Below are 13,732 nucleotides of genomic sequence, written 5' to 3' on the forward strand. Positions count from 1 at the left end.
TTTTTCTTACCTCTAATCTAATCATAGCAAAGGCTTCAGAGGGATGGCGGACGAGCCTCGCTCTTCTTCTCTGCTCGGTGAAGAGGAGTTCACAAGAAGAGAGCAAACATTCACAGGGGATTTTACTATTGATACTTTAAGCATATTTTCAAAATAATACTGACATAGTTTTACATAAGTAACATTTCCAACGCAGGAAATATCGTTACAGTGTGCCGTTGATACCTGTACTTATGTGGTTTTAGGCTGCATGCTGGTTTCCATTCATGGGACTGGTGGAAAGCAAAACTATGTTCTTAGTTTTAAGTATAATTTTCCACTTCCATGGACTCCACTTACATGTTTACAATCTTTCAACCAACATCAGTCCTGATCATAACTAGCATATATTTATTTATTTTAGAATTTGAACCCTTTAAATGCCAGTTTTTGAGATGATGGCCCTATATTTTCTAACTGAAAAACACATGAATGGAATTATTTTCTGTTATTTAGATCGCCTTTAAAAAAGCAGAAAAAAACCTGCTGCAGTTGTTCAATCATTCAAAGGAGCCGTGCTTCAGGGATGTTTACATATTTCTCGTGGAGAATCCATAACCTTATGCCGCTGCTGAGATGGAAGCGTCGGTACTTTCAGTGTGGATGGATCAATTATGCTGTTTGGGAGGTGAAGGAATAGAAGTTCTTCAGCATCAAAGTGAAGCTATATGCTGATGAGCTACCGAAAATCTTGCGAGCGGTGAGACTTACACATCTAGCTCTGTGAGTTAAGGGTTCGTTTAGAGAAAACCAGAGTTGGTGATTGTTGGACGAGTGGAAAGACTAAAGGTCAATGTTAGGAGAAAAAACTCAAAGTTTACTGGACTGCATGAAGAAAAGCTAGAAGGCCGCAAAGACGCACAGAAATCCGTCAAAATCCAGGGATTTGAAATGAAAAATAAATGATTTTACCAAATAAAAAAAAATTATATTTATTACATAATTCATTATCAGAACTTTTCATAATGAATTTGTTTTAAAAAAAAAAAAATACAAAATAATTCCTGAAATATGAGATAATAGTTTGTGAATTACTTAAAATGAATTATGGATAACTCTTATAGTATCTCATAATTATGAGATTAGACAATTACAATCATTTTGAGACATTGAAATATCAGAATTTTTTCTTTTTTTCTTTTAATAAAAATAAAATGTATATTAATTATGTAAAAAGTCAAACATTAGGTTGAGTGGCGTAATTAAGGTTTATGAAAATAATTCCACATCTCTCCATAACGTGTTGACGTGCCGACTGTTTTATAGTCTGACAATATTTTCATTCAGCTCGTGGCTCGGTGTCGCCCTGACAAGATGTTCATTTACATGGATCAGTGCAGTTGCTATGGTTATTGCTGATGAGTCACTCGGTGCCGCTGATCTTATTCTCAATACAGCACGATGAGAAGACTCTGAAAATAGAAGAGTGGGGACGATTGTGTGGGCGTCGATGGAAACAAGGCACGTTTGTTTGCACATGCATCGTCTGATTATCACATATTTTTGACTTGGAGCCAAAACAAACGCACCTGGAGACGTTTTATCGTGTATGAAAAAAAAAAGAGAAAAAAAACACACATAGAAGCTGATTGTTGAGTGTACTGTGATTTATTACTGAAGAGGAAACCTGGATAATCAAACTGAGAGGATGTTCTTTACAGTCAGCATTTACAAACACCACCTTTTCTGCTGCTTCTCTTCATCTTCGTGGTGGAGCCGTAAGCAGCATCCTTCAGTCCGGGGTTCAGAGGTGTGACGGGGGTCCCCGGGTATCGGGTTCTTCCTCCTTTTAAATCCAGAATGTTCCCGGGTTTGGGGTTTCCCTGGGGATTTGTTGAGTTAACGTACGTGGAAGCGCGTCACTGCTGCCGTTAGCTGGGACCTTGCTCTTCCTCCTGCTTCATCCTCTTCCTCAGCTGCTCACCGATATCAGCCAGAGGGTTCATCTTGGCCGAGAGGGTCTTAACTGCGTTGCTAAACCGGCTGGTCTCCGTTTCCCTGCAATGAAGGAAAAAACATTTGTGTGACATATTATATGAATACTATATATATATGTGCGTATTCTGATAATAGCGTGAAAAGCTGCTTACATGAGTTTGCGTTTCTGTGAGTGTTTCATCTGACTGAAGTCCGTCGGCTCGGGCCTCTTCACCGGCCTGCAGGGAGGACACAGGACAAAGACGGGGACATTTTAACATGCAGGACTCCAAAACATAAACAGGACATTCCACGGGAATCAAACCTACAGGTAGAGAGAAGGTTGTAGTGAGAAGTAGTGGAACTAAACTGACATGTTTACTTGTTGATCAAATGATCATATCAATTTCAGCATCATCATTTTGACATATTTTTTTTAAATCACGCGTCCGTTTTGTGCCCTTTGTGCTTTCTCGCCTCGCAGGTTTCCATGAATCGTGGCTGTACCTGGACTGTGGTCGTGCTTCCTGCCGTGACCCGGCTGACACCCACTGCTACTACCATTATTATTATTAGTCACATTACTATTATTATTCCCTGTACCATTACGCTTATTGGCTTTGCTTCTACCCTGGAGTCTTTGTGCTTTCTCGCCTCGCAGGTTTCCATGAATCGTTGTGGTACCTGGACCATGGTCGTGCCTCCTGCTGTGGCCCACTGCTACTTCCATTATTTTTTATTAGTCACATTACTAATACTATTCCCTATATCATTATTTTAATTCTACTTTTATAAGTATTCTTAATTTTTTCCTTCGTTTCTCTTCTTACTACTGTGATTATATGAATAATTTATGTCATATACATTGAATGTGTTGTATCTCTGTTATGCTTTCATTCTGTACACATGACATCTATTGCATTCTGTCCATCCTGGGAGAAGGATCCCTCCTCTGTCGCTCTCCCAGAAGTTTCTTCCTTTTTTCTCCCTGTTAAAGGTTTTTTTTTTTAGGGTGTTAACTTCTCTAGTTTGTTTTTAAAAAATGTCAAAACCCCCAAAAATGTACATATTCAGACACTTTCATATTCACCCCTTTGCGTTTTCCTTTTTCTAAAAAATAATATTTTCCATTTGATATAGATGGAAATGGAAATAACAGGAGCAACAGCAACACAAAATTTTCATCCAGAAACATTTTTGAAGTGACACGAAATACAGAAACCGGTATTTCTGTATTTCCTGTGCCGATGTGAGGGTTCCGGGACAGAGGAGGTTGCATGTGTACGGATTGTAAAGCTTTTGGGCTATACAAAATAAATTGAATTTCAATATCTATATCTATATATATATAATTTTTTTTTTTTGATCTTGTCAATAACATTTTATAGACAATATAACTTTGATTACAGATTTTTTTTCATTTTGTTTTTTTTACAGAAAAAAAAAAAATCGATAAGTCAGCAGTAAAACCTAGAGCTGTATAAGAAGCAGCATGATGGGTGGTGCTGCAGCCGGAGCGCCGCCGCCGTCCGCTCCTCTCATCTCTTTTATAGCGCCGAGCGTGGAGCTGATGAAGACGAGCCCTTCTGCTGCGAGCTGTGAAACCTCAGACGTTTACGATGCCCGTGAATAACGGCCGGAGCGGGAGGCCCCCGCCCGCCGAGCCGGACCCCGGAGGCAGACGACGCTCCACAGAGAGGAGAGGTAATTGAAAGAATTCCAGCGTGCGAGTCTGTCCCGGACAGGATTGATGTGCTCTATGGAAATGACGGGACTGCTTTTAATTTGCATCGAGTAGGGAGGATGGTGTGTGTTGTGGAGTCTCTGCTTCCATTAATATGGAGCCTCTTTATCGCTCCATAATTCAGACTGCACCTTTAAACTCACCTGCCTCTATCTCGTCGCTGACAGTCACTCCCCTTTAATGAATTCGGGCTCTGAGTTAGTTATGCCTTTAAGATGATGTCTTTCAGTGGGATTGGTGAGAACCAGCCTCTCTGGAGAACTGGTCAAGCTGTGATAGTAAGAAGTTTAAGGACACAAGCAAGAATAATGTCTGACTTCTCAAAAAGCCCTGGTGATCCGTTTTGAGACAATAGTCAGGATATTTTGTGGAAAAACAAATGTGAGACTTCACGAGAATTAAGTTGTCAAACGGAAAGTCGACGTTTAACATAAAACTTACATTTTTCTCTTAATATAAAGAATTGATTTTGCGATGTATGCCAACGTTAGAAAGTGACTTTTCCCCCCGATATTCAATATTTTAGTTTTTGGGTTGCGTTCATGCCGTTTAACCACCATAAACAACTAAATGGTGTTTTTTTATTTTCCGACAATGAGCACTGCATTATGGGAGAATAGTGCACGTGAACAGCACACTTTGGCTGTATTAAGAGAGAGGCATTCACTCAACACGGCTGCTGTTTTATCAAAGCGGTCACTTGTGTACTGTAAAGGAAATTTAAAAGAAATTCCCCCATGTGAAGTCTTTGGGCTGCGAGGGGGGGGGAGCGTGGAACATGTTTTAATGGATTCAACCTGTTTGTATTGTTTGATTTGTGTTATGGGGCTGTACGAATGAAACTGAATTGCAAAAAAAATTGGAATAGACCCTTAAAAAAACCTGCTTAGAATTTAGTATGTAGCCCAGAATTGGTACACAGCCAAGTGTTATTCCAAATCAACGCCATCTACAGCAGCATTTACTTGAGTGAGCGCTATGTTAAAACATGTCCAGTTCCAGGGAATGCTGGGACGTGATGTTTATCATAGCTTGCCCGGTTAACAGATGGAGGCTCATCAGTCCGTTTGTGCTGCTCTTTGTTCAGGTTCGCTCCCCTCAAGGACAAGGGAATAACGGTGTAATCGCGGAGGACAAACAACGATCGTGTTGCGTTTGAAGCACTTACACTTTGTTTTTCCTGCTCTTGCGGCGAGCGGCGGGGGCTGAGGCGGCGCCGGCGTCGGGGGCGACGAGCTGACAGAGCTCCGGCAGGGCGTCGGCCAGCGGCCTCATGTCGCCCACCACGGGCGTGTGCTGCCGCCGGGCCTCGGCCGCCTGCTGCTCCTTGGCCAGTTTGATGGAGCTGATCTCTGAGAGGAGGCGGAGGGATACACAGAACAGAGAGAGAGAGAGAGAGAGAGAGAGAGAGAGAGAGAGAGAGAGGGATGGGGGGGGAGTTAGATCTTAACAGAACTCCAATAACAGAAAAAAGTCAGTTTCATGAGTTACACTTTCTCCAGTCTTAAAATAGTGTTTGGAGTCTGGCAGCTGCAGGTCTTTACGACACGAGGTGGCGGTGTATGGAGGACGAAAAATGACTAAATAAATGCATAAATAATTGTATAAATAAATAATAAATGTTTGAATACAGACATAAAGAAGTAAAAGAATTACAATACAGTAATAAATAAATGCTTAAATAAATACTGAAATAAATAAATAAAAGTATAAGTAAATAAGTAAATGCGGAAATAAATATAGAAATGAATACATCAATCTATAGATAAATAAATAAAAGTTAATAATCAAACAGGACATGAATAAATACATATCCTTCTTTTCACCTACATTTATTTATTCATTTCTGTATTTATACAGTACCAGTCAAAAGTTTGGACACACCTTCTCATTCAATGGTTTTTCTTTATTTTTATTGTTTTCTACATTGTAGATTAATATTGAAGACATCCAAACTATGAAGGAACACGTATGGAATTATGTGGTAAACAAACAAATGCTCAACAAACCAGAATATGTTTTATATTTTAGATTCTTCAAAGTAGTTGAATGAGAAGGTGTGTCCAAACTTTTGACTGGTACTGCACATTTATTTATTTATACAATTATTTATGCATTTATTTATTTATACTTGTGTCATTTCTCGTCCTCCATAGTGGTGCACATGGAAACACGACCACTTTTGTCATCGGGGGTCGCCAGTGTCTACACAAAAATAACTCTATATCGTATATGTGTGTATGAATGAGGTTCCATGGTTGGTAAAATCTTTGCTTGATCATCTTGAAGGCCTTCAGGAATCCAGTTGTATGGTAGGAACACCAAGGTCTGTAAGCCATACATCCTATTGTGTATAGAAGAAAGGAAAATGTGTCTGCTAACTTTCACTGTGCAAACTATTCACAACCAGAAGCTTCCAGCCTGACATACAGCTATTAGCCCGTAAAGCCCCCACTGGTGATTCTCTCCTGTCCCGGGGTCGTTAATCCGAAAAGGGGGTAATATTTCTCTCTACATTTTTTTCTGCTTCTAATTCCTGAAAACTGTCAGCCATGGAGCCGCTCTTGGGTTTCAGCAGGACTGAGCTGCACAGCCATTAGCACCTAATTATACGGCTGAACAGGATACGTGTTGTGTTACCCCGGGGATTGATTGGCTCGGCAGCAGGGTTACGGTTACACGCCGCGTCGCAATTATTGGGAGACGATGGCGGTGGCGTGGTGGTGGCGGGTGGAGTTATTCAAATGTATGGATCTTCAGCCTAAAAAAAAGACCCAAAACTTATTGACCTTTGATGGCTAGTTACTCTGGGTGATGACGATAAGAAACATGCAAAATGGGGAAATTTAGCCTGGTGTTAATTTACACTTTTCAAAAAGGCCCTGTAATTTCCTAAATCAGTTGGTCACTGTAGTTTTTAATCAAATGTTACTCATAAATTCTCTTTTAAAGTCCAGATAAACTACAAAAGTGTGTTCTTGGCCATGAATGAAGACGTCGCCTAGTGCAGCAGCGTCATGTTAACGGATTACGTTCAATACCTTTGGATTATTATTATTGATGGTGCTGTTAGATTGCTGCTAGACCGCTCCATTGATGCTGTTCTTGCCTCCGTTTGTGAAAATGTTGCTTTTGAAAGGCTAAACGACAACAAATATGGATTGAAGAAGAATATTTCTCTTAGAAATAAACCTATTTTTTTGTATTGTGGAAATGATTACGTCCATCTCTTTTCAGTAAATATCCTCTCTGGTGGCACGGTGAATTATTTCCAATGACATAAACTCACTGTTCAGCCATCTGTCCCGTCTCTCCTTCATCTTCTCTTTCTTTGACTTGACTTTCTTCTCCTCTGGGCCTGTGAAAACACACACACAAGCAAGCAAGCAAGCAAAATTGAAATTATGGTTTATAACAAACAATTCATTATAATCAGAACGGGTCTGGAGGGTTGTTGACATACAGTATTCAAGCTACAGGTTATGAAACACTTCTGGTTGGCCACGTCACTGCCGAGTAGGGACGTCAACAAACATTCCACATTTGAATACGTATTTGAATAGGGAAAAAACTAAACAATACTCTAATATGGCAATGGTAACAACAGCACTACCAGTTTTCACTGTGCAGCGCTGCTTCGTTCATGGCCAGTTTGCACACGTTGCCATGGATACAATGGCTAAAAATAGATATTTGAACAGTTTGAACCTATGTGTTTGGAAGAAGGAATATTCAAACGTCACTTTTTTTTGGCCAATTTTGACAGCCCTACTCCTCCACCATAATGTTGAGCGTGGGCACCAGAGACTTCCACTAGAGGTCGATCCCTCCCGATGCCAACACGTAGGGGAAAGAATTCAAATCATGCTGCTCTCCTAGACCAGTCCGTGAAACCAGAACACACGCAAAACGGCCTGAGAGTGGAAAGAACCCGTCATGGGAGAGCAAACCAGACCAAGGAGAACATCAGTGGTCTCCTGCTGTACACTCACAGTGATAGTGAAGTGATGGAAACAGGAAATATGGGAGTGGGAAAACACTTTCTGGTACTATCTCTGCTCCACGGGAAGTGATGCTTTCACCTTTGTAGGAAACAGACGGCTGTTTTCTCTGTGAAAAAGCTTCACGGTTTATAATTAGTATTAAAATAAGAATTAGCCAAATAAAAAAATCAATATTGGTCTATGTTTAAAAGGACATATTTAACATATATTATATTTATATTATATATATATATATATATATATATATATATTTTTATATATCTTAGTAATCTCTCTTATTTAAATCACTTTTTAAAAACACATTTTTACAGAAAAAAAAACACATTTTTACATTTCAAAAAAAGGCTTTTATGTGATGTCGTCGTTTTAATGTTTCATTCTAATTTGGTCTTAGTATTTTATCTTATATTCGTTTACTATATTTATTTTATTTATTTTATTTATTTTATTTATTTTATTTATTTTATTTATTTTATTTATTTTGTTTATTTGATCGTCACTTGTTATTTCATTTTGTTTCTTAGTTCAGTTTTATCCTCACCATTGTTCTTAATGTTTCTTCTATTGCACTGTTTTGCTGGCTTGTCTGTCGAAGCACTTTGTAAACCTTGTTTTTATAAAGGTGCTATATAAATAAAGTTATTATTATAATTATTATATATCAGTGTCACCTCTTATAAGATAAAATAAAATAATCCTTTATTAGTCCCGCAGCGGGGAAATTTACGGGATTACAGCAGCGTAGAGTATAGTGCAAAACAAGAGACATAGTAAAAGAAAAACAAGATAAAAATGAAATAAAATGAAATAAAATGAAACAAAAAACAAGTATTATTTAAATCGGTGCACAAATCGACAAAGTCGACCTCCGAGAAAAGCGAATTACGCGCACGTGTGACAACATGACGCCAGGAAAACGAATTCTTTAATTATGGAAAACTAATTTATAAAGAGTTCTCATTTACATTTACTTTTCTATTTTCTGATAAAGGATCTGGGCCAACCTCCTTAGTGCCGAGTCTGAAGCAGAGTATTGTGAGGCGAGCGTCAATGGCCTGTTGTGATTGGTCCAGACGTCACACATGATTGTGGCGTAACAAATGCCGTCTTTTTTTTTTTTTTTTTTTTTTAGAAAAGGGAAACTGGCAGAGCTTTTCGAGGTGGATGCTACCAGTACGAATGAGATTAATGAGCTAGAACGTCCCCGGTTCTTTCCTTCATGAACTCCTCACAGACCCGGGTGTTGGAGGGTTCTGTCCGGACAGGATCGGGTTCTCCAGAGATCCTGGCAGGCCCTTATCTGCCACCGCAGAGCCCCACAACAGAGGTGTTTCTGCTGCTGTTTGCAGGAAGACAACAGGCAGCGATAGGCATCTGCTGCTGAGCACAATGTGGGTGGAGGAGCAGGAATCTGAGCCCTCATGGGTGGAGGGGTGGAGGGTGGGGGGCTGTCATTGGTGTTTGTGGAAAGGGGGAGTGTGGGGGAGATGCTTTACCACCACTCTGCTCCCGTTGGGAGCATCGTCTTCCTGCTGCTCCATGAAATGGATAGCTGTGATTACGGCTGGCTGGAGTCTGCCCCACATCCACATCCACATCCACCCAACCCACACCCACCCAACCCACACCCACCCATCCACATCCACCCATCCACATCCACCCACATCCACATCCACCCAACCATCCACATCCACCCAACCTCCACATCCACCCAACCTACACCCACCCAACCCATCCACCCAACCCACACCCTCATCCACCCAACCTACACCCACCCAACCCATCCACATCCACCCAGACTACATCCACCCAACCTACACCCACCCAACCCATCCACCCAATCCACCCAACCCATCCACATCCACCCAACCTACACCCACCCACCCATCCACATCCACCCAACCTACACCCACCCAACCCATCCACCCAAATCCACCCAACCTACACCCACCCAACCCACACCCTAATCCACCCAACCTACACCCACCCAACCAGACTACACCCACCCATCCACATCCACCCAACCCACACCCACATCCACCCAACCCACCCACCCAACCCATCCACATCCACCCAACCTACACCCAACCCATCCCACCCACCCATCCACCCAATACACCCACCCAACCCACACCCACATCCACCCAGACTACATCCACCCAACCCACCCATCCACATCCACCCAGACTACACCCACCTAACCCACCCATCCACATCCACCCAACCCATCCACATCCACCCAGATTACACCCACCCAGACTACACCCGCCCAACCCACATCCACCCAGACCCACATCCACCAAGACTACATTTTACCAGACTACATCCACCCATCCACATCCACCCAGACTACATCCAACCAGCCCACATCCACCCAGACTTCATCCAACCAGACCACATCCACCCATCCCATCCACCCAGACTACATCCAACCAGCCCACATCCAGTACCAAAAGTACTCTTTGTACCAAAGAGATGGAGGTGGGCACAGAGGGTATGCAACAACTCATAATGTTATAACTGCACATAACGTAATAATGTAAAAGTAATAAAAGCTCCTAATGTAACGGTCAGCACATAGTGCGAGTAAACCACGAGCGTCATACGTAATAGCACATTTGTGGATTATGTTTTTACATCATAATGCAGCAATAAGCCCACAGTAAGGCCTGGTGTCTCTGACAGTGAAATATGACTGCAGAGTCCGCCCCAATGAGGCGTGAATGTCATGACTTTGGTGTTTCAGGGAGGCGTGAAGCCACCCCACTGCTGGCCTGCCTGCGTGTCCTCGCCGCCACGTGGACGCGTTAGCAACACGAGCCAATGTGAATGCTGGGAGTTCATGAATGTTCAGCTCAGCCCATGATACAGATCAATATATGTACGTGTAGCAGTTTCACCTCCTGCAAAAACATGTATCGATCAAAAAAAACCCTCCGATGAGGTCAAAAGAAAAAAATAGAGCCGTTAGTGTCACGTAGTCGTTCTCCTTTAGAAAAGAGCATCATCAGCAAAAAATCGGATTTTTTGAAAAAAATAAATTATATATAAGAACGCTTCGGTTGGACAGTTTGATTTTTAACCAGAGGACCTCTCACAGAATGACCTGGTGTCTCACACGCAAACCCTTCTCATCTCTACAGCTACGTCAGTGAGCCTCGCATGCAGAGCACCATCACTTCCATTGCACGCGCCGCTGCTCGCACGCATGCATGCGGTGATGCGAGCAAACATGACAGCTCTGCACGGCCAAATTGGCCCGTCGGCCTTGTGGAAGAAAAAAAACAACAACAACAACAACAGAGACGGGTGAAAAACTGAGCATGAGCGCCGATGATAACGCGGGAAAATGACGTAATCCGGCTGAAACGACGGCGATATTTCACAGATGATGAAGGAGAGGAGGGAAAAATGGTCATGAGAGGAGAGAAGGGATGTGGGCAAAGGGGGGGGGGGGGCAGTCTATAGGGAGCTGACCTCAGAATAAAAGAGGATCCGGGGTCTACCCCCCCCCCCAAGGGTCTGGGAGTGATACGATAGCTCTAATTGGACTGCAGACGGAGGGCTTTGTCAAGAGGCCGGGGGGGGGGGGGGGGCTGGAACCACCTGATCTGTCAGTAAGATAACATCAATAAGTGGGTTTTATTTCAGAATTGTATTTGGGTTGTGCCGAATATTTATGATGTTTGAATTAAATTCTATGTCAACATCTGAACTTTTTTTTTTTTTTTTTTTTTCACGTGTATTCATTGTGTGAATTGTGAACCGTCACGTAAAGATCAGGCCACACTAATATTATTCATACGCATCTAATAGAACCATGAATTGTAAATTATATTCAACAATAACACCAATTTTTTTTTTTTTTTCATGTGCGGTCATAATATATAACGACAGTAATTAGAAGATTAATTCGAAAAGCTCAAGAATGTACATATATATATATATATATATATTTATATTAATATATATATATATATATATATATATATATATATATATATATATATATATATATATATATATATATATGGACACAGAACATGACCAGCTGTCTCCTGAGTGAAAGTCCTGTGTTTGTTTAACTTTTGGGTCAAAATAAGTAAACTTACGTTTGTTCTGTAACTTACGTATGTGGTGTAGTTACGTGACAAAAGTACAGAAAAAGTAAGACAACAATGATTTTTTGATTTTACACAGGACACAAACAGCAGTCTCCTGAGTGAAAGTCCTGTGTTTGTTTGACTCCTCCATCCCTCACTCACTCTTTGTACTACATCACCTGACTTCCGTGGTGATTATGCTCCCGTCACAATCACCACGGCTACCAGAGGTCAGCGTGGACTTCTTGTATTTCTATATTTTATGAACGAGGTGTTAGATCGTGGTGGTTTTTTTATACATTTTTTTCCCGATGAAGGATTTGAGTCATCAGAAGTGTAGATCTTAAGATGACAAAGAAACACGCTGAGCAAACAGTGTGTGTGGGTCGAACAGCGTCAGAAAAAACACAGATTTTTAACGTTAAACTGCTTTCTTCAGTGTTTTTACCGGTTTGGACGTCCCCCAAAACTTGGTTTTCAACGAGAATCGGAGCCAAAGAGTAAAAACCTAAGGTAGCGATGAGGTCCGGAGTTAAAGGTTTCGCTATCGGTACTTTAGACGTTCCTAAGTGGAACTTAAAGGAGGAAACGGCAGCAGTTTAATCACATAAACATCTGGATAACAAGCCAAAACATCAGTCTGAAGAAATTAGAGATCAGCCGTCCATCTGAGTCCACTGCAGCTAACGAGTTTGATCACTCCGAACTGTTTTTCGCTGTGAATGTGTTTTTAAAGATGTTGGAACTTTTTGTATTGCTCCTCAGGAAAGACTATTTGTTTACATCCAAGAATAATAAAGCAATGTCCATTCTTTTATTCATTAATTGTCTTCTTTTCTCACAAAATGATCTAAAAAGAACCGATAAGAGTATCAATAAAGAACCGAACCCATAAGCATGAAACAAATAAGAGTACTAGTATCAAGAAAATAATAATAATACCATCCCTATTTACTGGCCCGTCTCTTTTGGACAGGTAAAAGACCTTCTAAACGACGAACACTGAAGAAGCTGACCGTATCAAATCAATCCTTTCCATTCTAAACTAGTCGCATGCTGTTGTTTGAGTTCTTAAGCTGACGCGGGACCAGCCTCGGCGTCTCCCCCCCCCCCCCGTTTGCAGCAAGGGAACACTGAGGCGGCTAAACCTTGATTTCATGCATGAGCTAAATTTGAACCACGCCTGCTCTATAAATAGCGGCGGGCCGTTGTCTGGCGAGGCTTCATGCGGCACGGCGTGCTTAGCAACTAGCGCCCGCGTCCATCACCCCCCTCCTTCAGACGCATCCACAGTCCGTGAGAGATGCGGCCCTCACACCCTCTGCTTCTTCTTTTTTCTGCACAGATTTGCGTACCAGTAGAAAAACCCCTTTTACTGTAGTCTGCTGGTGAGCTGCTGTGGCACGAGGAGCACAACTATAACTCTCACACGCCATCTAGTGGCCAGTCGGTGCAACGCTACCAGCGTGCCAATGTCAGCCCTAATTGAACTACAATTTTCAGAACGTAGTGTGTCACATTTTGATGAGGTCATGGGTTGATTGCATTGATTGCGTCACTTCCTGTGAGCAGAACAAACAAAAATGAGTGGATTTCTTGAGGTTTAACTTAAAGTGTCATGGCTTTAAGAAGTTTAAAGAAGCCATATAATGCTCATTGTCAGGTTCATACTTGTATTTATGGTTTCTTCTAGATAGTGATTCAGCTCGCGTGTGAACGGCAGATTAATTCCACAGTTTAACGTCAACCATCACAGAGTTAAATAAAGTTTTACTGATGATTGTTATCCTCCAATATTCAGTAAAATATGAGATCAGGACTTCATTTACGCTTTTCTAGTCTCTGATAATGTTACAATGTAAACAACCAACCTGTGTTTAAACCAACAGGAGGGCTAGTAACGTTAGCAGCACCGCTAACAGGAG

At 41.5% G+C, this 13,732-nt stretch overlaps 1 protein-coding gene across 1 annotated transcript in view; it reads right to left on the bottom strand.

Moving 5' to 3' along the window:
* Positions 1–1,638: 1,638 nt before the first annotated feature.
* slx9 (SLX9 ribosome biogenesis factor) overlaps positions 1,639–13,732 on the bottom strand; it is a 15,562-nt gene continuing 3,468 nt past the window's right edge. Inside the window, exons 3-6 of the mRNA XM_054624000.1 lie at positions 6,990–7,058; positions 4,869–5,052; positions 2,130–2,195; positions 1,639–2,037 (exon numbers count right to left, since the gene is read on the bottom strand). Coding sequence (XP_054479975.1) covers positions 1,911–2,037; positions 2,130–2,195; positions 4,869–5,052; positions 6,990–7,058 — 446 coding nt within the window. The 3' untranslated portion in view covers positions 1,639–1,910. The remainder of the gene's footprint in view (positions 2,038–2,129; positions 2,196–4,868; positions 5,053–6,989; positions 7,059–13,732) is intronic.

Source organism: Anoplopoma fimbria, chromosome 22 (genome assembly GCF_027596085.1).
Source record: "Anoplopoma fimbria isolate UVic2021 breed Golden Eagle Sablefish chromosome 22, Afim_UVic_2022, whole genome shotgun sequence".
In the NCBI taxonomy this organism is placed as follows: domain Eukaryota; kingdom Metazoa; phylum Chordata; class Actinopteri; order Perciformes; family Anoplopomatidae; genus Anoplopoma; species Anoplopoma fimbria.